Raw genomic sequence first — 23842 nt, forward strand, 5'->3', positions numbered from 1 at the left:
ATAAGAATTCTTTTATGTTATTCCAATAAAAAATACATTCATACAGAAATATAACAATCTTGCAAAAAACAATTTCAAATAAAATCTTGTAAAACAAAATTTTACAAAAATCTTACAAAGATTCTTTAGATAACAGGGTGCTTCAAAAAAAAAGAAATTTCACTAATAGAAATTGTTTTTAATGTCAAGCAAAAAGTTTCTGCTTGATTGAGGCTCAGTTATCACCTGAACAGAATGTAATTCTTTATGTACTTGCTTATTATGAAAATTACAAGCATTGACATACATGGCACCCAGCCCCACCCAAACAACTCCATGGTGTTGCAGAAGTGAGACAAGCCAGTGCAAGTTTTTTTTTTTTTTCTTTGTCTTTTGTTTACCTTCTTGCTTAATGGAATTGTTATGGCTAAGCACACAGCAGGGCCAAAAAAGGAGTTTTCCAAAATCCTGCAAATCAAGTGCTTGGATTTTGAATTGCCAAAAGTGCATTTTCCCCCTTAGCAAAATGAAATGAGTTCTTTAGCTAAGTGTATTCATCAGCCCAGATAAAGAACCAGTTATGCGAGCTTTCAGCATTGCTCATTTCCAGGAAGATCAAACTAAATACCAGCTCAGCCAGACTCGTGTATGTGTATATATATATATAGGTGTGTGTGTGTATGTGTGTGTATATATACATATATATACACACACATACACACACACACAAACACACACACCTATGTGTGTGTGTATGTGTGTATATACATACATATATATATATATATATATATATACACATATATATATACATACATACATATATAAAGAAAAAGTCACACCCACAAGCCAGCAGCTGGATGGAATATCAGCCGTCCACACTGTGGTGTGCCAATTTGGGGAAATTACTCGTTGGAAAAACTGGAAGAATCTATGTGCTGGAAAAAATATCTTCATCTGCATAAAAAGTGTTCTAAAAAAAAATCCCTGTGATTAGCTGACTCTTAGGTTAGATCTTCTAATAAGGCTGAAATTCAAAATCAAAACCTTAGTGTGTGTGAGACCAGCCCGTGGGCTAGCATTCTGTTCGTGCCACTTTCGAATGGCTGACAGTACGCTGTCCAGACCTGCCGGTAACGGGGAGCAGTCAGCAGTCTGGAAGAGTCCTGCCAAGAGTCTGTAGCAGATCATTAAATTAAAGATAAAGCCTTTATAAAAGTTAGATAATAGTTTTCATTTTTACCTCCTTTATGGCCATTTTGAAATATCTCTTCACAGGCTGTGGAATTTTCTAGCTAAACATCTAATTTCTCCTTAAAAAAATATTTATATATTATATATATGTGTATATATACATATATATACACACACACATACTATACACACAAATATACATAGACACGAATTCTGCCCACTTTTTAAAAAAGTAATATACTTTCTGTGTTACGAACAAATAGCTAGATAGACATGTGAAACTCGTGCCTTTTAAGCAAATACATTAACATTGTTTTTTATACTTCCGTATCTTTAATATGTCTGAGAACATTACATATTAAATACAGCCGGTGTGTGGTCTATACAGTTGTTGTGCAAAGTCTATAAGAAAGTGTCACGGTGGCAGAAACGGTCAGTTTCCAATTCTCATGTGTTTTCCACTTTAACACTGACAGTCAAGTTGTTTAAAACATGGAGCCAATACTGACTTGTGTGGGGGTTTTCATCTATTTGTCTCTGTGAGGGAGGACCTTGAAGACATTTTTGTTTCTGTCTTTTACATTGATACAGTACAATGCCAGGTGAAAAAAGAGCCTTAATGAAGCATGCATCACCCAAAGCCCTGTATGAGACCCCGTGGGAGGGGTCACGCGCATAAGGCACCATTATTAAGATCTACAGTGCATTAACAGCTAGAAAACCAGAAATTAGTCCTCAAGGCATAAATAAGAGAAACTTAGCTGCATGAGAAAACAGTATCTAAGCTTTAGTGGTTTTGTCCACCGAACTGAGAAAAATTGTAGGTCCTCAGTCTATCGTAACATTAGACCAGCCATTCCCAGCCTTTGCGGTCTTGATACTCAATGTCTCCAACGGCACCACGAAATTCTCCAAAGGTCATTCAAATTCAGTATCATTTTGAAAAATAACCTATGCTGCACTCTGCCTTTCTGGAAGGGGAGTGTCACAAAATTGAAGGGGGAGAAAGGTTGTGTATTGCCAGGCCCAGACGGCTAGGGATTACTGAATTCAACAAATTGTATCTTAGCTGCTTAGGAACTGGAATCAAACTTGTAGTCCTGATTTAAAAATGGAAAAGCAGAAATTTCCCTAGACCATGCATTAGTTTTGTCTTATAAGGAAAGGTTACCATTGTGTTCTATTTGTAAATACACAGCTTATACAATGGGTAACAAATGAGCTCTGTTGTAGCCAAACAAGCTATTCAACACATTGCACATTTCATAGCTGCACCAGACACCAAAGTTCCTCTCACACAGGGTAGGGCTCCCCCTCCCCACACCCACTCACCACGCAGGGTCCTGACTGCCCACTCCCGCCCTCTACAGTTTCCCTTTTTTCTTTTTTTTCCCCTAAGGCGCAGACACCCTCCCCACCCCCCTACCCTCCAGGAAATGATTGGTGGTCATCTCATCTCATGGTATACTCATCACACACAAAACATTCAAACTCCATGTTTTCTGTCTCGTGCAGTCTGGCCCCTGCACAGGAAACAAGGCTTCATCACACAGTCTGTAGTAAACCCCTCCACATTCAGCCAACCCAACCATTAACATTCTCAGTGCACATGCTCACGGCAGGCTTAGGGACCACTCAGAAGACAGGTACCGGTGGCAAGCCCAGGGCCACCCAAACACCACACACCACGGGCGCTCTGTCACTTCTGACATGACTTTTTTTGCCCTCAAAAGACCTTCCAAGGAGAGGTCCTGGAGGCAACTGGGTGGGGTGCAAAGTGGCATGCTTCGGCTGGAACACGCACCCTCCTTCCAGGGCCATCTTTCAGCCTGGAAGCCGGTTTAGCCGCAGGATTCGCACTCTGCTCCCTCAGAGGTGCCTTTTCATGTGCAGGGCCAGGTGGTCGGACCTGGAGAAACACCTGCAGAGCGAATGGCCAGCAGAGAATTAGGTGTCCAGGCCTGGCTGGGTTAAGACCTCCCACCCTGCACGCCCCACGCAGCCCCTCTGGAAGGGAAGCTGGCAATCCACTGAGTCATCACAACTCATTTTCAGGGGCAGGATATGACAATGGATAGGAATATAAATTAAGGAGGTCTGCATTCAGCTCTTTGAAGCCTCAGGCAGGACCTTACTGCCCAGTTTTCAGATTCAGAAGCTGATGAAGGCCTATCTTTGGAAAATAGGAACAAAGTCACTCTAGTTTCATGCACACACATGAACACAGCGCTTCCTAACGTGGACAGTTAGCAAGTCCCAGGCTAAACAAAGCCGACACGGACAGGAAACTGCGAGCCCCCTCCATGGTGAGATGGCATTCAACCACGTACCTGTCACAGTGAGAACATTTAAAAGGCTTGGCACCCGTGTGCTTTCTGAAGTGTCTGGTTAACTCATCGCTTCTTGCAAAACGCCACTCACACCCTTCCCAGGAGCATCTGTAAGGCTTTTCTCCTGGGGAGAGAGCACACGACAAGCACGCCATGATTTCACAGATCAGGGAGGAAAGGGGCCCTGCTCCAACAACACGTGGTGAAAGTCAACTCTAGCAAGCAAGGGGCTGGCCCAGCAGCCTCAGGAATCCCTCCACACCTCAATCAGAGACAGCAGCTGGCGCGCAAAAGGTGACACGCGGGAGCTCTGTCCTGACCTCGCCTCGGGCCCCCACGGGCTGAGGAAGGGACCAGGGCCCACAGGGCCGTCATCAGTTAACAGGCAAGAGGACAATTCCTCAGACGGGAGAAATACTTGGGAGGTGATGTGTCAGCCCACTGGGCCCACAGCCTCCCGAGGACAGGGTTTTATTGCTTTCTCCATGGAAACAGTTTCTCCCAAGCACTTATTTTGTTCCTTACTCACTTCCCTGTGGAACAAGCTTTGTTGTTTCCTCCGAGAAACTACATTTCTCCAGAACTGAAGTCATGAGTTTCTGGGAAACCCCATCCAGGGCCTTCAAAGAATTTTCTAAATGGCAACCAAATAACCAAGTCAGCTTTGTTCCTTGGTCAGATTATAAATACAAATTCAGTAAAAGTGCTACCCGAGGCTATTACACATTTTGTCAAAGGCAGTCATAGAACGTGCTATTGGGAAGGGCCGGGACCTGGTTCCAGGGCACCTGGGTCCTGATCCCGCTCTGCTGTAAGCATTTTGGGGACCCCAATCGAGGGCTCGACCATCTCCTCTCATTGTTGGCAAGAGGAGAGTTTGAATGCCTTGATCTCTAAGATCATTCCAGTTCTAAAATTTCTGTGACTCATCATCTGTTACCCTAGAGACTATCAAGGTAATTTTAAACGAAACTTTCATCGAGGTTGGGGTATTTCATTAAGAAGTTTGTTCTGTTTGTTTGCGGATTCTTAAAATTGGCATCAGGAAACAAAGGCAGCATGATCCATGGAGAAATTCCCAGTAAGTGCCCACTGGTCAATACTGCTTCATACGGGGCCCATGGTGGTCAAGCTTGGTCCTCACATCACCATTGACACCGGCGGGCCCCATGCTGCCCCGCCACCCTCACCCCTGATCCTTGAGTTTCACTTCAAAAATGAGAGGCGACTCCATGTCATATTGTCTTGTCGTAGACGCTGCAGACCGCGCACAAGGGCCCTGACACCCGGGGTGGTCGGAGGGGGTGGGAGGGAGGGTGGGTGGAGATGGAGAAGTGATTTACCTCTTGTCTGTTTATTCTGAAAGTGGCAACCATTCATCGGGCACATGTCCAGTCTTTCACCTCCTACTCTGTCTTCCCCAGAGACCCAACTCTTTGGGGAAAGCATGAGGTGAGGACGTGTCTGCTCTGACAGCCTTCTGCGGAGCCCGGCCCCCTCCCCGGGCTGCTGCAATAATTCAGTGGCGCCCACCAGCGGCCCGCCTCCCGGGTCGCAGGAGGGACTGACCTGTGTGAGTGCGCTGATGCGCTTTCAAGTGGGAGCTTTTGGTGTAAACCTTTCTGCAGCCATTAAAGTGGCAGCGGTGCACCCTCCTCCGGCCGTCAGGAGAGGCATCCCCACTGCCCTTGTCACCGGGCTTCCCAGGAGTCCCACCGCGTATCTTCCCAGGAGGGTGTGGCTCACTGGGCGCGCAGCCCCACAGGTGACAGGGGTCTCTGCTGAGTTCTGGAGAAGAAGGGGGTGTGGAAGGGACAGAGGAGCTCAGGTTCCCCGAGGTGACCAGCACTTCGCTGATGGGGTCGGAGGTGAACTTGGAAGTGGGCGAGAGCTCCTCGGAGCTGTCGGAGGACTCACTGCTCAGGTCAGAGTTCAAACTGTTGGTCTCCAGGTTGTAACCAAAGCCGGGGCTGTTGAGAGCGTCCTCTGGGGGACTGGAGGAAACCTGCACCTCGGGGTCCTCCTTTTTCTCCCGAGCCAGGATGATTTTGGCCCACAGATCTTCCTGGCTGTCGAACTTGATTTCGGAGGCTGACACATAGCAGGGCTCACTCTGGAGGTAACGTTCCAACTCCAGGCAGGTCTATGAGAAAGGAACCACAAGAAGGCATGTGATTATGACAACCGAAAAAGGAACCAAAAGCACATATCCCAAAACATGCAGGGATGGAGGACAAACAGACTGTGGCCATGTCACTCTAGGAACTGTGTCTTCAGGAGAGCGAGAGGACAGCTGCTTCTAGGAATGCCTACGAATTCAGAAGAAACACATGAGGGAAAACCTCTCCTGGCTGCCCCACATTGGACCCAAGGCCACGCTGACTGATAGCCACTGTCTGTTATAGTTACCAGGATTGCCATTCCTCAATGAGATTCTGTAAACCACACAGACAATCAGCCTCAAACGCACCCCAGACAGGTGTAGCCATGTTATGGGACAGTCTGGAGAGCCATGGGCACTAAGAAAAGCCCCAGCCATCCTCCTTTTACAAGCACGAGGCAGAGAGGCTGCACTGCACGCAATGCAAGGTGTTCTGACATTGCACATGTCCCCCTTTGCAGACACAACTGACAGCACAGTGCCACACAGCAAGCAGACATAGCTAGCTGATGGGCTATATTCAGGGACATCAATGGAGCTGCACAGAAACCACCCATTTCCTGCGTAGCCCGGACCTAGTAGGCTTTCAGAGAATGCCATTCCCAAGTGCAGGGCCATGCACACACACAACTTTCATGACCCCCACAGCGGTGGGGGAAAAACAAGAGCTTCCACAGCAGAGCGGAGACCTCATTCCACAAGGGCCATCTGCTATGGAAAAGGATGCAGGACGGGAAATTCCTCCAGGCCCTGCTGGGAGTGCCACAATGGACACGAACTTTATCTACTGGCCAAGAGTACAACTGTATGAGTCATCACTCTATTTCTTTCACGCAATGCCAGAGGAGACTTCCTTTTGAAATTCTGAGCAGCAGCCAAAAAGGACTCGGTTCAAATATACATGCAATGTGTCATGGGCAGAGTGTCCCTCCCCAGACCCACAACCAACCTTTCAAGAAGCTACCACTGCCGAGAGACCAGCATCCCCTCTCCCCACCATCTCAAACTTTCTAGCCACTGGAAAAGAAAAATGGTAGGACACATTTTAGGATTACACTGTATGAGCCCTTATCTCATTAGGATCAAGAGCCTGTATGACCATGTAAGGTTGTCTATACTCCCGCAATTCTACAGACTAAATTTCTACAGCACTCTGCTCTTTGTAGCAAATCTTCAGGACTAGCAAAGCCTGCCCAGAGGGCTTGTGCTCGCGTACTCAGTAAGGTGCTTTGCTATCATAGTATACCACATACCCTTCCCCCTACCCAGACTCCTCACAGAGCAAGCATGAGCAAGCAAAGGGGAAAAACAACCATTGTTTTCTCTTTACCCCTAAAATTAGACGTCTGGCTTACAGGACACACTAGAGTGTTCTGAGGAGAGCCAGCTACATGTTTTACTGATGTTCCAAAGGAAAACGAAAGCACATTTATTGAGATCCTGTTAAACTTTAATAATCTGGCTGATTTAAAATCTCCATTATGCTGATGAGCACTGGGGACCAAGAGGAAGCTCTGAGACTTTAAAAGCCTCAGAAGGCAAAGGGGAGCTCGGCCTGGCTTGTGGCCCAAATCCCAAAAGCCCGAAGGAAACTACTTAGATCAATTTCAATCCCGTCCTAGGGAGCAGCTTCTTAAGGAGGAAAAGGGGGAGGGGAACGGCAGGCAGGGCAGAGCTGCGAACAATTAGGCAGCAAGTGAAGGTGGCCACAGTTCGCATTTCATCCCTCTTAAAAGCATTCTCGGCTTTGAAACCCACAGAATATATTTGATCAGCTAATTCACTTTGTGACAAAAAGCAAACAGTCTCGCAGGGCAGACAGCCCCAAGACCTTCTTCTATCTTTTTAAACACAATGGGACAAGTGACAGAATCTCTCTCCCTTCAGGCGATCCTAACGAATTAGAAGGGGGATAAATTAAGTTTCATAATTGTCCAATGCCAAAAATTCCAGTTTCAGTAAAATATGCCAGAAATCGAGGTTCAGACTGGAACCAATTCGGAAAGGCTCATTGTCATATGACTGATAAGTCACTGGTTGTGCAAACATTGTTGGTTTTTTTTTTTTTTCCTGTTGTTTTTTTTCTGGTCAACAGAAGAAGGTAAGAAAACCAAGGCAGATGAAGTCAAATGTTAAGGATTCCTGAGAAGCAACTGGAAATGGCCTGGTAGAGAAAAGGAGCTGGTAGATGTTTTGCTGGTGACATTTTTAATTTAGAAAAAAACTCTATTTAGAAACGCCAAAAAGGAAAACAAAAACAAATCCCTTTAAAAAAAAAAAAAAAAAAACCCTTGGCATCCACGCAAATTCCTATGACACGTTCCAGCTGTGGCGTCTGGAGCTGGTACAAACACCACACTTCTGCCACGGGCTCGGGCCGGCGTCAGGCCGCGGCCTGGGTCTGCCCCCCGTTCCGAAGCCCCAGACACAGGCAGACACACTCGGAGCGGCGGAGCGCTGCTGCGCCCCACGCAAATGACAAGCCCGCCGCGCGCTGGGAAAGGCCCTTTGAAAGGGCCTCGCGCACGGGAGACAGCACGGGTACGTTTGAAGACGAATTATTTAAATTTAAAAAAATTAGCCACACTACAAAAAATCAGAAGAAAAGGAAATGCACCTCCAGCCACACACGGTCCTGTCCGCGCCTGCATGCACTCCGTCCGCGGCGCACCGGGGCATCTGGCACAAGACAATGTCTATTTACCTGTTGCCAGTATTCCTCCAGGGAGGGCAGCGCTGAGAAGTACCCGGTCTCGTGCACAATCTGGAGTTCCTGGAAGATGCTGCACATGGGGAGTACATCCATGTCGGGTTGGAAAAGACAGTCCCCGCTGCTGCACCAACAGGGAGGAGTGCGGTCTGAGGTCAGGAGCGCAGCGGCCGTGCCTGCAGCGCCGGGAAAGTTTCATGCAAACTCAGTGCACAGCAGTTAGGAGCGGCGGGTTCGGATCCGACCGGAGCCCAGAGACGCGCTCGCGAGCCCACACAATATTTGCAAACAGCGGACTGACTGCAAACGTAACCCCTGCAAAACTTCCTATTCAAACCTCCGCTGCCAGCTCCCCTCCTCCCGGCCGGGCTCCCCCCACTCCCTCCCCCCACGTGACTCCCACGGACCGCCCCGCGCACCGCCCAATCACGCCGCGCCCGGCCCGGGGGCTGCCCGCCGATGATGTCAGCTGCGGCCAATGGCGGGCGACGGCTCACCGCGGCCCCGCCTGGCGTGACCGAGCCTCTCCATCACGGCCTTCTCCATTGGCCCAATTCGAACTTCGGGCGGCTCTGATTGGAAGGAGGCCTCGCAGGCTATTTTTAGCAGGCTATTTAAGGCCCGGGCCGCCTCGCGCCGGAGGAGTCGGTGCTGGGAGGTGCGCGGCCGAGCGGCTCAGTGCTCCGCCGTCGGGCCGAGGCCGCCGGTCCCCTCGTCGCCCCAGTCCCGTCCCCGTCCCCAGGCCGGTCACCGATCATCCCGGCCCTCGCCACTCGGGCCCGTGCTGGTTACCCGGTCCACACGCCGTCACCCCGGCCCCCCACCCCTGACCCGGGCCAAGCAGCTCCGGGCACCGCGGCAGGGCCAGGGGCGCCGGGCGGGTCCTCGTCACCGGCTCGTCCCTGCCCCCTCCTCCCGGTCTCAGTCTGTCCAGCCTCCTCCAACCTCCGGCCGTTCGGCTGCCCTAGGTCCTCGCTGCGCTCCGCCCGCGGTCCCTCCTCCCCCGACCTCGGGACGCCCAGCCCCTCTCCATCTGCCCTCCGCCGGCCTCTGTCCCCTTTGTCCTCTACTTCCCTTTCTCTGCCCCTTCTACCGCCTCTACCCCCTTTCCCCACTTCCATGCCGCTCTGTCCCCCTCGGCCCGCAGGCCCAAAGCTGTCACTTGGGGGTACAGAGCAGCCCCGCGGTGGTAAAGGGCAGGAAAGCCTGCAGGGAGGAGCGGGCACGGAGGCCTCGGGTGTTCTGTGAGCTCGGGTCCCTAAGGCCCCCCCCCCAAGGGCAGGGGACACACCCTGGACACACCTGTGGGCCCGGGTACCTGCCTAACCTTCAGGAAAAGGGTCAGAAGGGCTTAGAAGACCTGTGTTGGATCTGCTGGCTGTTGAGGGGGGATACTTTAGGATGCAGTGTAGATTTTGCACTCTGGTTCTGTGCGAATGAATTCTGCCTTTAAAAAAGAGGCGCCCTACAATTGATTTTCAGTAGAGTTGGGACTAGAATAGCATCCACATCAGCTGTGAACTTGTTAGAAATGTAATTTCCAGGGCTAGGGGCCCCCAAACCTATAGAATCAGAAGCTGGAGGCTAGGGGACTGTCCGAGCCATAGTGTTTGAACAAGCCCCCCAGGGGAATCTGTTGTCCATGTGAGTTTGCAAACCTTAACTTAAAATGCCCTTTGACTTGTTGCCTACCAAGCAACAACCCACATTCTAAGAAGATGCAGTCTACTTCTAACTGGGAGAAATCTGTGTATTTCACAGAGCTGCATCAAAGAATCCACCAAGGTTAACAGCTAGCTAGGCTTTCCCCCTGTGAATGTGTAAACAATTTAAATTAGCTTGAAGTTGACATTCAATGTGTGTGTGTGTTTCATAGAAATTACCTCCTAAAAATACACTGTAATGTTCATTTTCAACAAAAATGCTAAGACCACGAAGAATGCGTTTTAAATTCAAAATGGAAAACTGACTTATAGCTGCTATTTTCATTTTTATTTCTAATTAGACTTTAATGAACATTCTTTTAAATGAAGGTTGTTTTTTTTTTTTAAGTGGAAGTGGAATATGTAAAAGAATTGTGCGAGGATATTGTATGTTAAAGTTTAACAGACTGGAGCAGAGTAGATTATACCAAGTTCAGGACCCTGTAAGATTCTAGGCAGGGGCCTTTGTGAATCACAAGTTAGGAAAGGGTATTATCTTATTGTACCTATTACATACAGTCTATGAACATGATTCAAAATGAATTGATAAAATGATCATTGGCCTGTGTTTGTCTTATTTTACCCAGAAATGAAGAGTATGATTGGCCCTCCAAAGCTGAGACATAGACCTTGAGTCTGTTTCCAAGAACAGAAATGGTTTTGCCTTGAACCATCCACAGGTTGGGCCAAACCTGGTGATCAGTAGCTGGTGGTATTTGGGATATGGTTCTGAGAGTGTGGTTACTTTTGGGATAGGGTTTTCTTAGTAACTAGCAGCAAATACGGAAGGAAACCAGAATCTGTTGACAATGGCTGACCAGTGACTATGCACATTGGGGTAGATCCATGTCAGGTTGGAAAAGACAGTCCCCGCTGTTGTACCAACAGAGAGGTGTGCAGTCTGGAGTCAGGAGCACAGTGGCCGTGAACCATTTGGACCATTTGGAGGAGAGTGAGGTGAAGGGGTGGAAGATGTTCCCCAAGTCGAAGCCATGATGGCGCTGTGTCCATCCATGTCGGTGTCAAGCTCAGGATATCCTTACTGACCTTTTGGACAATTTTTCATTTTCTTAATAATTTTCTTTATCTACATTCCTATAGAATGTAAATTTTTCCTGTCTCTTACATGCACTGACCAGTACTTAGAAGATTGTGTAATTTATTTTTAGACTAGTAGACCTGGTACAAACTCCCAGTTATAAGATAACTAAGTACTAGGGATGCAATGTGCAGCATGGTGACTAGAGCTAACACTGCTGTTCGGTAAATAGGAAAGTTGTTAAGATAGTGAATCCTAAGAGTTCTCATCACAAGATTTTTTTTCTCTTTATTCTTTCCCTTCCTTTCCGCCCCCCCCAATTGTACCTATATGAGGAGATGGATGTTAGCTGAATCTATCGTGGTAAACATCTTACAAAATATGCAATTCAAACCACCGTGCTAGATGCCTTAAATTTACATAGTGATTTATGGCAATTATTTCTCACTAAAGCTAGGGGAAAAATAGTGAACCTAATTGGACATGATACAGATACACTCAAAATGGTACAAACAGGTGCAAGTGTCAGTAGGGGGAGAGGCAGGCTATTACAGAGATCTTAAAACAAGGGCATTGCCCCTCCTGGTGTGGGTCACTATTTGGTGAAGATATGGTGTCAGCTTCCTTTGTAACACACACACACACACACACACACACACACACACACACACAGGGATCTGAGCAATACTCGGTGTGCCTGATTGTTAAAAAGGTTAACAAAGACACATCACAGAAGGAGAGAGTCACTCAGGGGCAGGACATGGCATGCTCTAGAAAGACGGACTTAGTTATCTGCACTCACTGTGTGGCCTTGGTCAAGTCCTTTACATAGGAGATAAAAATGCCTATTATAGTCAGTTTGGTAGAATTAAAAGAGATGCATTAAAATCCCTGGTTCATGGCAAATAGTAGTCTGTCAATGAATTGAGGGCAATATTTACTTATTCAACTTTCATTCATCTCTAAGTGTGCCGTTGATATTTATTTTATAATTCAAAAAATATTGCATCAGTGAGTGCAGACAGCAAAATGAAATCAGCTTTCCAAGTCAATAGCCAATAGGGAAAATTTGGGTCCATAGTCAGGTCCAATAACTAACTCCAAAAGACCTCTGTGTCCTACTGCACACTGACCATTCTTGCTCTCTCTACCCCTTCTCACTCTCCCAGTCCTGGAGAGAAAACAGTAAATTCCAGATGGTGAGTGCAGCCCTTGTTCTCCCCTCATCTCCATCTGCTCTTTTCTCAATTGTCATTGCCACCAGCCTATACCACCATCTTCAGAAGGTCAGGGCCCATTCAGCATGACTGCCCTAGGCTCCTTTCACATTCCTGGATGATGGAGGTGTCAGAACCCTTTGCAACCAACCCAGTTTCATTTCCTCAGTTCCCCTAACCCACCTCCTCCACTTTCTTTTCTTCTTTCACACTTCCAGTTACACTCATTTATTTTATGACACTAAGCTCTCTCTGCCACATGTAGAAAAAAGTCTATTGTTTAAAATAAAGTTTGCATTCTAAATCTAAGTTTGAACTGAATTTGAAGATTTATGGAATCATATGTTAGTTTTGAGTACTTTTGATCTTCCTATTCTTGCAAATAATTCAAGAGGGGCTCTTAAGAGGAGCCTTATGAATCCAAAGATCATTCCAGAAATGCCCTCCAACGATATTGACTGAGGATGCTCCCATAGGACAAGAAGCCACTTTTGTTTCATTTTGTTTTTAGTGTCATTACCAAAACATCAGTTACTCTATGATGTTGCAGTACATATTCACTCTTTAAAATAACTATTTAGTGCTGAAACTAGCTAATAAGGAACGTTCTCTACAGATAGTTTTTAATAGGTGTTCAACTTAATTTGTTTCTTCTGGGAGCATTTGAACACCTTTTGAAATTCAGTCACATGGGTCAAAAAGTAGATTATTCTTATGAAAATTTCCATAAGCTGAAATAGCGTAAAGTGAAGAAACAATTACCTTGGAACATCTCTTGCTGAAGAATGCACAGAATAAGTCTGGATACAACACAGAAGCTCACAGACACAGCTCACAGCTCTGGGGCTTGGTGCTGAGATACTGAGTGTGGTTCCCAGGAAAGGACCTGGGTGGGGCCCCTCCTTGACCACAGTACAGGATGCCGCTGGAGAAGCTCTGCTTGCTGTGGTGAGTGACCAGAACTTTCCTGCACTGTTGGTGGGGACATAGAGCGACAACCACTCTTGAAACAGTTCTGGCTGTTTTTAATAAAACTAGACATATATGCATTCTGTGACTCCACTATTCCACCTACCAGGCATTTAACCAAAAGCACTGAAAGAATATGTTCACAAAGAGATTTGTACCGGACCGTCTATAGCAGTTTATTCATAACATCAAAAATCTGGTCATCACCCAAGTGTCCATAACCAGATGTGGTGTTCTTGTACATGCTGATACTGCTCATCAACAAATAGAACAAACTACTGTACATGCAGCAACATGAAGTGTCTCAGAATCACAGGCTGAGTAAAAGTAGCCTTGCACACAGGAATACCTATCCCAAGACTCAGATACATTAAATTCTAGAACACGCAACACTGATGTTTGGTTGCCTCTGGAGGGTAGGGGTGGTAATTGACTGGGAAGGAGCATGAGGGTGATGGGTGATGTGTGATGGTGATGGGTAATGGTGATGATGATGGGGATGATGGGGATGGTGATGGTGTTGGGTGATTGGTGATGGGAGATTGGTGATAGGTGATGGTGATGGGTGATGGGTGATAATGATGGCAGATTGGTGATGGTGATGGGTGATGGTGATAGTAATGGGTGATTGGTAATGAATGATGGTAAGAAGTGATTGGTGATTGTCATGGTGATGAGTGATGGGAGATTGGTGTTGGGTGATAGGCAATGGTGATGGGTGATGGGTGGTGATGATGGGAGATTGGTGATGGTGAGGGATGATGGTGATGGGTGATGGTGATAGTAATGGGTGATTGGTGATGGTGATGGGCCTGTTCTATGTCTCAACAGAGGTGTGGGTTACATTTGTCTAATGTAACCCATTAGACAAATTTGATGCATTTGTCTAAACTGCATTTGTCTAAACTGAGCCAATGGTACATTTAAGACTTGTATGTTTAACTTTCTGTAAATTTGACCCCTCCCCCACAAAAAGAACCAAAACCAATATTGAACTATAGTGCACGATGTGCAAACGGCAGAACGGCAGTGTGCTAAAATATGCAGTGTGCTTTGAAACAGAGGTTGAAAGAAAGAGAGAGACAGAAAAGAGGAATGTCTTATGTTGATCTAAAGCATCTCATGAACCAGAATGTAAAATCAGTTTGTAGATTGTCAGTTTGTAGATTGTGTATTAGTTTCCTGCGGATGCTGTAACAAATTGCCACACACTTGGAGACTGCAAACAGCTGAAGCTGTTGTCTCACAGTTCTGGAGGCCATGAGTCGGAGCCAGAGTGTTGGCAGGGCCACGGTCCCTCTGCAGGCTCTGTGTGAGGACCCATCCTTGTCTCTTCCATCTCATGGCTGCATTACTCCAATCTGTCCCCCTTGGTCACACAGCCTTCTCCTCTTCTGTCTCAAGTCTCTCCTCTTTTTCTTATAAGGATGCTTGCCATTGGATTTAGGGCCACCTGGATAATCTAGGATGAGCTCTTCTCAAGATCCTTAATTTAATCACATCTGCAAAGACCCCTTTTCTGAGGTTCTAGGGATGTGACTGGATGTCTGTGGAAACCATTTGTTGACCTACCTCACATTGTAAAGAGAATGTAATTGCCTTATATTAAATATCACTTAGTAGTTGAATAATGAGACATGACAAAATCCACCTAATTGCCTAGATTCTCAACAGTAAACATCTTCGTACAGTAGAGAATATGTTACTTAAAACTTTAGACAATATGCTTTCTTTTAGGGCTTAATCATTTTGTTTCCGTTCAAAACTAGTGTCCATCAGCCCTTAGGGGTACAAGTCTCAGTGCTCCGGTTAGAAACTTGATAGACTGTCAACACAAACCGACCACAGAGAGACACTCATGTTGAGGGCTGTTTGCATAGGGTTCCAAGCTGGCATTCTGCTAACTGCCCAGGCAAACAGATTTTCTGACCTGAATATACAAAGAATTCTCTGGACTTGTGAAAATATCAGTATTCCTGGGTCTCGTTTCTTCATCCGGTGGATGAGAGGTTAGGTATAAAGTGCCCTTCCTTCTACATTCCAGTATCAAGTCAGCGGCCTAGAGAAGGTGGCAGTGGACACCCATAGAGGCACACCGTGCAGCGGAAGCCTTCCTGTCGGAGAGGGAATGGGGGCTCCATGGCGGGGGGCCTGAAGGGCAGTGACAGTTAGTGTTGGCGAGGGAGGGCTGCCAAGCAGGCAGGACCACCCGGAGAGATGCCTGCACCTAGGAGGGTGAGGCTGGGATCAGGAACAGAATTTTTCATGAGAAACCATTCTGGCAGGAGTGTGGACGATAGCTCGGAAGAACGGGCAGAGAGAATGTGACAAGACTGGAGGCCGAGGTGGGAAGGGCCTGGGCAGTGACCTCCGTGTTAAGCAACACTCATGAGACAGGCTGAGTACAGAGTTGGGCACCTGCGATCCCCGTTCCTAGGTCACATGCTTTCTATGGACTGTCCACTTTAATTCTCGGGACCGCCTCACCGTCGCCATGGTAAGCAAAGGGGAAATTGAAACACAAGAGATTCTGTAAGTTGCTCGAAATCACCCAGCTGGGAATAAGGAAAGGTGACGCTTTGTGTGTGTTTGGCAGTACAGCCTTCTGAGATGCAGGCTGTTGCTATTCCATTTCACAGCTCCTGACACTTCACTGCCGTCACTTCCCTGAGTTCCCTCAGCCGTGAGTAGCAGACCCAGGTTGAAGTGTGGGGAGAGCATGGGGCTGGAATGAGCTGGAGCTCACAGGCCCAAGGCCTTCGGCATTAGACACAGTAATAGGGATGGGATTGGCCCGGGCAGCTGAGCCCAGAGCCCACAGGCAAGCCCACAGCACTGTGTGATTGCAGTAATGGGGACACAGGGAAGCGACTGCAGCTTTGTTTCAGAGGAAGCTCACCAGGTTTGCTAACAGGGAGCTGAGGGAAATCCCATTTTGGAATGGGGGTGAGGAGCTGGGGGGCCTGCAGACCTGCAACCCTGGCGTGGCTGCTGGGTTGTCACATGAACTGTCCCTGCTTCTTCCTGATTTGGTCAGTCAGGTATATGTGCCAGTGTTAAATACCTGAGAGCCCTCTGTGACTTATACCCCTCACCCCTTGCATGTCCTTTGAGACTCCCCCAAATGCACCCCTAACACCTTCCCCAGCACCCCATCAAAGTGCTAGGCATCTTGCCGGGTCCTGGTCACCTTTGCATGAATGGCCCTGTGCCGTGACTGTGGGTCACTGTGCTTCTCTCCTTCCAGAGGTCTGAGAGCTCCCTGAGAAGAAGTGCTGACTTCTATCTCCACTGTTCACTGCCACAATGCAGAGCTTATAGCGTGAGTTGGAAATGTCACTCCACTTCCCGCCAAATGGTGCTCAGCAGGCAAAGTTGCCAAGTGTTCACCTGCCTGGAGGTGTGCTGCTTTACAGTATCTGTGAACCCTTCCTTTTCCTATTGGATGGTCAGTTCCTAGGAAGGAGTAATTGCGTCTTCAGGCATCTTCTTTCCTTGGCAAATGTCAGTAGGCACTCATCCGGACAGAAGTTTCTAGAGGCAATAATGTCACCTACTTGTCTGTGAGGCGCCTCTAAAAATTAAGATTCAGAGCGAGAGTTTATAAGAAGACAAAAAGGAAAGAGAAGGTTGCCAGAGATTAATGATTGAAGCCTTTGGTATAAATCCAATCCCTGTCATTGAGCATTAAATTGTTAAAGATAAAAAAAGAGAGAGAGAACATGAAAAAAATTATAGTTGAGCAAAAGAATTGAGACCAGCAATTACAGGTACAGTTAAAGTCTGTCCTTGTAAATTAAATAAGTTATGATTATGTTTGCTGGTGAGTACCTTTAATCTTATTTTGATCTACTATGTTCTAAATTAAAAGGAATTACCTTCTAAAAACTTAGCAACACTAAAAATTTCCCAAGGAAATTAAATTTCATAGGTGGGAAATAGTATAGATGGTCTTTAGGTACTGAGTGCCTGCAAATATAATAATCATAATCAATGTTTAACACAATGCATGGAATCTGACAGCTACTCAATAAACACCTTTTGAATGGATGAGTCCCTGGGTGACTGTACAGGAATAAGGTATGGATCTAGAGGTTAATGATGTCACTTCAAAACATTCTCTACTTTTAGTAAATGTAGATAAAATTGGCTCTTTAATTTATTAATGATTTTGCTTCACTTTTCTCCCCTCTTTTTGTCCACCTGTAAATATAAATAAAGGATGACTCTTTTTACCCTAAGTATGTCATAGTTTATTTTGTTTTGCATCCGAAATTGTTTTGTGCATAGGATCCAACTGTATGAGTTGCAGTCCTGAGCCCATGTGTATCCATGGGATAAATTACAGGTTAACTCAGAAATATATTAAACATTTGTATTTTATTGTTTGCTAGAGAAACTGAAGGAAGAAAAACTCTCATGAACTCTTGGACAGGGTGTTCCTTGAGGTCACAAGTCACCAATCTTTATGATGATGTACTACGGTTGTTCCTGGGTTCTGCCACTCTTTGTGAATTCCATTTTCTCTTGTTTTCTACATTTATCCCTTCATTGTTCTGGAGTACCTCCTTCAGTAACTTCCTGAGAAATGTGTGGAAGGTCAAGTTTCTGAGTCTTCCTTAAGTTTTCTTTCATTTTGTCACACAGTTGGTTAATAATTTCACTGAGTGTGGCGCTTTGAAGTTATTGGTCCGTGTGTCCCACATGCATTTTCTGTGTTCAGTTGGCTTTTCTCTTCTAGATTCCTGGTTCTTTTCATGTGCCTGGTAACACCTGGGTACCTGTGATTTCCTAGGTTTTTACATTGCTAGGAATGTTTGCAGGTAGATCTCCTGGTAGGAATTCTGTTCAGGGCTGTGTAAGGGATGATCATTTAGGGTAATTGGGCAGGGAGTGCCCACTCGCTGCCTATTAACCCAGCGCCAGGCATGGTCTCAAACATTTTCTCTAGTGTCTTTGGAAAGAGCAGTCTGGTGTTTGATGGAGTGTAAATGCCTGAGCCCGGTGTGGATGGGTGGAAAGGAGGATGGGGAGTGAGGTTTTGACTGGTGTACTACCCTGGAGATTGAGCTGCAGTTGCTTTCCTGCCCTCGCGCCACCTATCACCCCCACTCATTTGTCTGACTGGTATCTCTGGGGTTTAGTTGTGTGGACTGCTGCTCACTGTTCTGAAACCCACTTCCACAGTGTCCCAGGCAGCAGATGACTCTTCCTGCCCCCTTGCTCCCCTGCTTCTCTCACTCTGTTTTCTAGAACCTTCTTGAGATTGACTTTGAGATCATGTTAGTGAATCCTATTGAGTCCCTATTATATATTTGTTCTTGTAATGGTGCATTTTTATTTCAACGGGGTCTGGAGAGAATGGGGACTAAATTATGGGCCTGGTCTTTTAGCTGAAGCCAGGGGCATTGACTTTCACTTAAAAATTAGTTTAACAACCCATAAAATTTATCTAATTAAACCGGTCTTGATGGTAATGTTTCTTTCTTACTCTGCCAATGATAAACATCTATTTTCTTTCCGTTTTCATGTACTGAGTTTTATAAATGCCTTATAAGCCTAAGATGTAAGAAAACAGCAGCAGCAGCAACAACAACAACAACAACAACAACAAAAACTAGAGAAAAAAAGGGGGTGGAGGGAGGAGAGAACCAACAACAGAGAGAATGAAAAGAAAGGAGAAACTTTCACCATGTTTGGTATTTCAGGGGGAAGCCCAGATGAGCTTCTTGAAACCAAGGGACCACACTGAGAACTTGACAAATGCATGCATGGGCCAATTCTTATGACGTTTTTCTCTGTAAAGAGAAGTGTGCTGAGTAAAGTGACCTCCGACTTAGCTTAATCCAAAGGGTCCTATGTCCTTCTGTGCAACTTTCTCATTTCCATGAAGCACTAGCATTTTGACATGAGTCAGAAGTCTGTATCATCTATCTGAGAACTCCATTCTGTGCGTGCAAAAATGTCCCAACTGTTCAAATAAAAGCCTATTTTGAGTCTGAGTGCTTACTCGTTGCTGGACATTGTTCTGTGTCTTCAGGGCACAACAGTAGCCCAAATTAAGTTTGTCCTGCACAATTCCTGTTCTAGTTGAGGGGAAAGGAGGTGATGGGCGAGGGAAATAGCGCATGCTATCTTGGCTCTTTTGCTGTGACATTTGGATGTGTTTTCCTGTGGCTTGCACTATCAACAAGAAAAATGTTTTGTATGTCATATTGTGTAACATTTTGTAATAAATATTTTATGTCTCTATGCCATTAGATTCTAATTTATCTATACTTAAATCTAATTGATGCCATTTAGTATGTTTTGAGTATGTTTTGCTAAAATTCAACATAATTTTAAATTTATTACCATATAACAAAGGTTTAAAATAATAATAATGTCATATATGCACAAAGCAGCAACTCAAAATGTTATTAAATGCATAAAACAGTCAAAATATCAACTTTTTAATTTTTTGTGGATTTTTGACACATTTTGAAAAGAAAAAACTTGAAATCAAAACTAACACAGTGCAAGAGTTAGACAGGATTGCTCTGGAAGGCATCTTGGACTAGGCAGGTTGCGCGGACAGAGGATAAGGTGAGGGTACAGTTAAAGCAGTGTGATAGCCGCAGGAAGGAAGCGCACGCAGTCTGCAGTCTTCGGGTGACAACAGTTCTGCTTCCAGTGTAACCTTAAAAGCTATTTCAGGGTTCATACCTCTTTAAGTAATTCTTTACGTATAAACTGCATTTCTTTTTATTAGATAACATTTGTTTTTAGGCGATCTCAAATAAAAGCTTCTGGCAGGTCACGACGACCTAACTTCTTGGAAGAATTAAGTACTTTAAAGCTTACAGTGAGTGTGTACATGGAGAGAGTGTCCTGTTTGAACATGTCGTAAGAGCCTTTCGGTCCTGTGGGAAACCTGGTCCGCCACTGCCCGAGGAGGATGAGACATTTCAGATGTCTTGGCCCTCCCATATTTTATGTTTATGCACCATTTTCTGGTTTTGTTGATCGATAAAGACCCTTCAACACCCTGTGCGCACAAGGCTCTCTCCAAGATCGATTTCTTGTGTGGCTGAAGCTCCCGAGGAGTGAGGGACAAGCAGGTACTATGTCATGTGATGATACACTGAAGCCTGAGCTGGCTTTCGGGGACAAAGTGTTTACTGAGGTCATCAGCACCACTGGGCTGTTGGCACAGCCGGTGCCTGCGAGGCCTCCTCTTCCTTTTCCGTGGGCGACTTCTCCTTCTCTCACAGTCGCTGACATGGACAGCAAACTTCGTCACTCTGGTCCTGCGTCTCACACAAGCCCCAGCAGCCTGGGACCACATGGTCTTTCCCAATGCACGGGGGACACTGGGGTTCCAAGGATGAACCGGGTCGGGAGGCGCTTGTCCATTCCCTGCTTCCAGGAGTCCTCACACGTGGGAAGGGCTCTGGGAAAGGTAGCCTGAGATGAGAGATTTAGGTGTCAGTCCCCAGAAATGGAATTTTAATGGCAAAGGGCCTAGAGATAGCCTTCACTCCCTGTTTCTTATGAAAGAACTCGGAAGCCAGCCTGGGTCACCTGGGGTCGATAATGATAGTAGTGTCCCTCTCTCCTTGGAGTTTAAACACAGGGCGCTGAGCTCGTGTCATCAGTCAGCCTCCCTCAGAGCCACAGAAGAGGGTCCCCTTGGGAGACAAACCTGGGTGTGAACCTCATCTCTGATAGCCTGGCTGCTTGCCTGCAGATACATTGCTCAGCTTCTGAATTTCAGTTAAAAACGTGCTTCTTTTTCAAGAGTGGTTAAGGATTGCATGAGATAAAGCACGCTTAGCTCGTAAGAGAAGCTCTTCTAATTACAAATGAGACTTTGCGGGAGGCACACTGACAGATCCAGCCTCCCTCCGAGAAAGATGCTACAGATAGAGAGAGTGGGGGTAGCGCCAGCCAGCGAGGCTCCCTCTCCTCATGGTGGCCGGGGGCAGCTGCAGTGACGGACAGGGACAGGACGGGAATTCTTGGAGGAAGAGCGATTGCTTTGTTTTTTTCTTTCTAAATCACCATCTCTTCTTGGTTCTAGAAACCTGTGGCCACACACTGCCCTTTAAACAGCCTCAGACCCTAGGAATGTCCCTGTGTCCCCATAGCGGTGGTGCCTTCTTGGTGCTTGGTGACCAGCATGTGGCAGGCTCTCCTCCACACAGCTCATCCTTGTGACCCTGGTTGGTCCAAATGCACACTGTCTTCCTTGACTGATTCATTTACTTGCTTTTATTTGCCCTAGGAAAGGTCTTGGTGGGGAGTGGGCAAACACTGAGACACACGCAGACACTCAAAGACACACTCACACAGAGACCCACACACTGACACACACACACACACACACACACACACACACACACACACACATTAGCATCTCCTGCAATATTGTGGCTAATTCATGGGCTGTTAGATGTATACCTGACTTAAGGCAAATTACAGCCTGAATGAGTGTCTAGAATAAAGTGCAGTATTATTGTGATACACAGGTTCATAAACACATGGCAGGTTCAAGAGTGTTTAAATGATTAATTTTAGGGTCTGGGTACGCAGCGAGTATTTGGCTAGAATTACCTATTGTCAGACACCTGCAATTGAGAAAAAACCCTGTGGGTGATGAGCTATTTATAAGACTATTTTAAAAGGTTAGCTTGTGGAAATGCTACATCTCATTAGGAGTTAAATCCTAGAACTGCTTGGTAAAAAAAGTGGTACTTTAAAATAACACGTTGTCAGGGTAGCATGAAATGTCTCGGTGGGACTGTCTCTCTCTAAAGCGGGCCGATGACCCCAGTGGCTTGGACTTCTGTGGTGAGAAACCATGTCTCTCCTGAGCCCAGAAGCTCTGACAGATGGCAGAGCAGCACGGGGTTTCCTTCATGCTTTAAGGTAAAATATTACATGGCAGAGAGCAGGAAACCATGTTAACTCTAAAACACAAATTGACGCAACCTGTCATTTTCGAGAACTAAAATTATCAATGACTTTTCACGTCTCGAGAAACATAGTGGAGAAGAAATGTTAGGCATGGTGGGTTTCCTGGTAGATTTTAGCTCATAGGCAGCACCAGGCATTTTATTTTTTCAGAAAAGTCAGTTTTCCACACATATCCAGAAATAATTTGCTTCAGATCTGCAATGAAGGCTTGAAACAGCATGCGTTTTTGAAACTGCCAATCCAGGATAATGCCTGGGGTATCATTTCTTTTTTAATTTTTTTTCATTTTAATACCTAAATGAGATCTATGCAGAGTGTGGAAAAAGCAGGTAACTGGCACTACAGAGCTGGTAAAGCAAATAAAAAAGGAACTTTCTTGAAGCATCGCCCTCCCTCCAGACACGGTGAGAGGACGCTATTGTGCTCTTATCAACATAGCAACATGAGCAAATGAGGGAATCACTGCGGAGATAATGAGACTTGAACTTTTTTTGGTTCACTATTTAAAAATACAAAACCACCAATTACAGATGGAAACTATTCATTCTGAGATTTAAGGAGAGAAAAGCAGGAAAAATAAATCCCAAAGCACCCAGGGCCTTTAATAGCTGAGCACCGTGTGGACAGTTGCCTGCCCAGCGCAGTCCTGATTCTCCCACAAAGGGAGCTGGCTAGTCCCTGAGAGGAAGGGGTGGCCCCGCAATGGGCTCTGGTCGGCCTCTGTCACCTGTGTGTGAAGAAGCCCACGTCCAGACCCACATGGTCCCAGGACCCTGCCTTCCACGTCTGCCCACAGAAGCCCGTGGCGGATGGTCCTCACACGACACACGGGGCATCAGGATATTTTCCTCACTAGGAAAGCCAGTGACTGACAGAGATGTCCTGAGTCTAACGCCATTGCCAGGAAGCCTTTCTATTGAATGAATCACTGAAAGGCTCCTGGGGAAATACATGAACATTTAATGAGAGAATTTAAAGAATCCTTTTTTTGTCAAATTTATTTTAAGCACATTTCAGTAGTAGAGGCATTGTTCTCAAATGACCCATGAACTGTAAACATATTCCAGGTCTTCAGCAGGCAAATAGTTTCAGTGGTATGTACGGAAATGTGTTTAACTGTTGTAAGCAATTGTCCTGAAATACCTTTTTTATAATATCAGTTTGCACTGTGTAGGATACAAAGGTTCAGTGGTAAAGATAAACTTCATCCCAGCCATGGTCATAATAAACACAAATTCTGAAATTAGTAAAACCTGAAAATTCAGTAGCTTTTCATGTCTTAAAAAGTTACACCCTAACTGAATGTAAGGTTTTACAAATATACACCAAATACTAGAATCCATGCCCTTAAAAATATTTAAACATGCATTTTCTTTCACTAGAAGATACTTACCTGATTCTATTACAATACTGTAAAACCTATTTTGCAATATTTTATTGTGATATATTAACTGAGGAATTTTCCTTAATTTCCTAGAAAACAATAACTGAAATTTCAAATCATTAATATCTATGTTACATTTTTCTCCAATTAAAATGTATTATTTAGAAGACAAACGCTGTTGCCTTGCGATAGGTTATT

At 45.8% G+C, this 23842-nt stretch overlaps 1 protein-coding gene across 1 annotated transcript; it reads right to left on the reverse strand.

Annotated features, from left to right (window-relative positions):
- Window positions 1–1492: 1492 nt before the first annotated feature.
- KLF6 (KLF transcription factor 6) lies at window positions 1493–8699 on the reverse strand. The gene is made up of 4 exons (XM_081059928.1): window positions 8369–8699; window positions 5073–5646; window positions 3504–3627; window positions 1493–3094 (listed from the first exon to the last, which is right to left on the reverse strand). The coding sequence occupies exons 1-4, from the start codon at window positions 8468–8470 to the stop codon at window positions 3043–3045; spliced, it is 852 nt and encodes a 283-aa protein (XP_080916054.1). The 5' UTR covers window positions 8471–8699; the 3' UTR covers window positions 1493–3042.
- Between the last annotated feature and the right edge of the window lie 15143 nt (window positions 8700–23842).

This window comes from Rhinolophus hipposideros, assembly GCF_964194185.1.
Source record: "Rhinolophus hipposideros genome assembly, chromosome: 1".
Lineage (NCBI taxonomy): Eukaryota > Metazoa > Chordata > Mammalia > Chiroptera > Rhinolophidae > Rhinolophus > Rhinolophus hipposideros.

Excerpts from the sequence above, each read along its gene's own strand:
- KLF6 (XM_081059928.1), bottom strand. The coding sequence starts at position 8,470 with ATGGATGTACTCCCCATGTGCAGCATCTTCCAGGAACTCCAGATTGTG. Across the intron at positions 5,647-8,368 it reads TGGAGGAATACTGGCAACAG|ACCTGCCTGGAGTTGGAACG; the intron begins GTAAATAGACAT and ends CCTTTCTCATAG. Across the intron at positions 3,095-3,503 it reads AAATGTTCTCACTGTGACAG|GTGTTTCTCCAGGTCCGACC; the intron begins GTACGTGGTTGA and ends TTCGCTCTGCAG.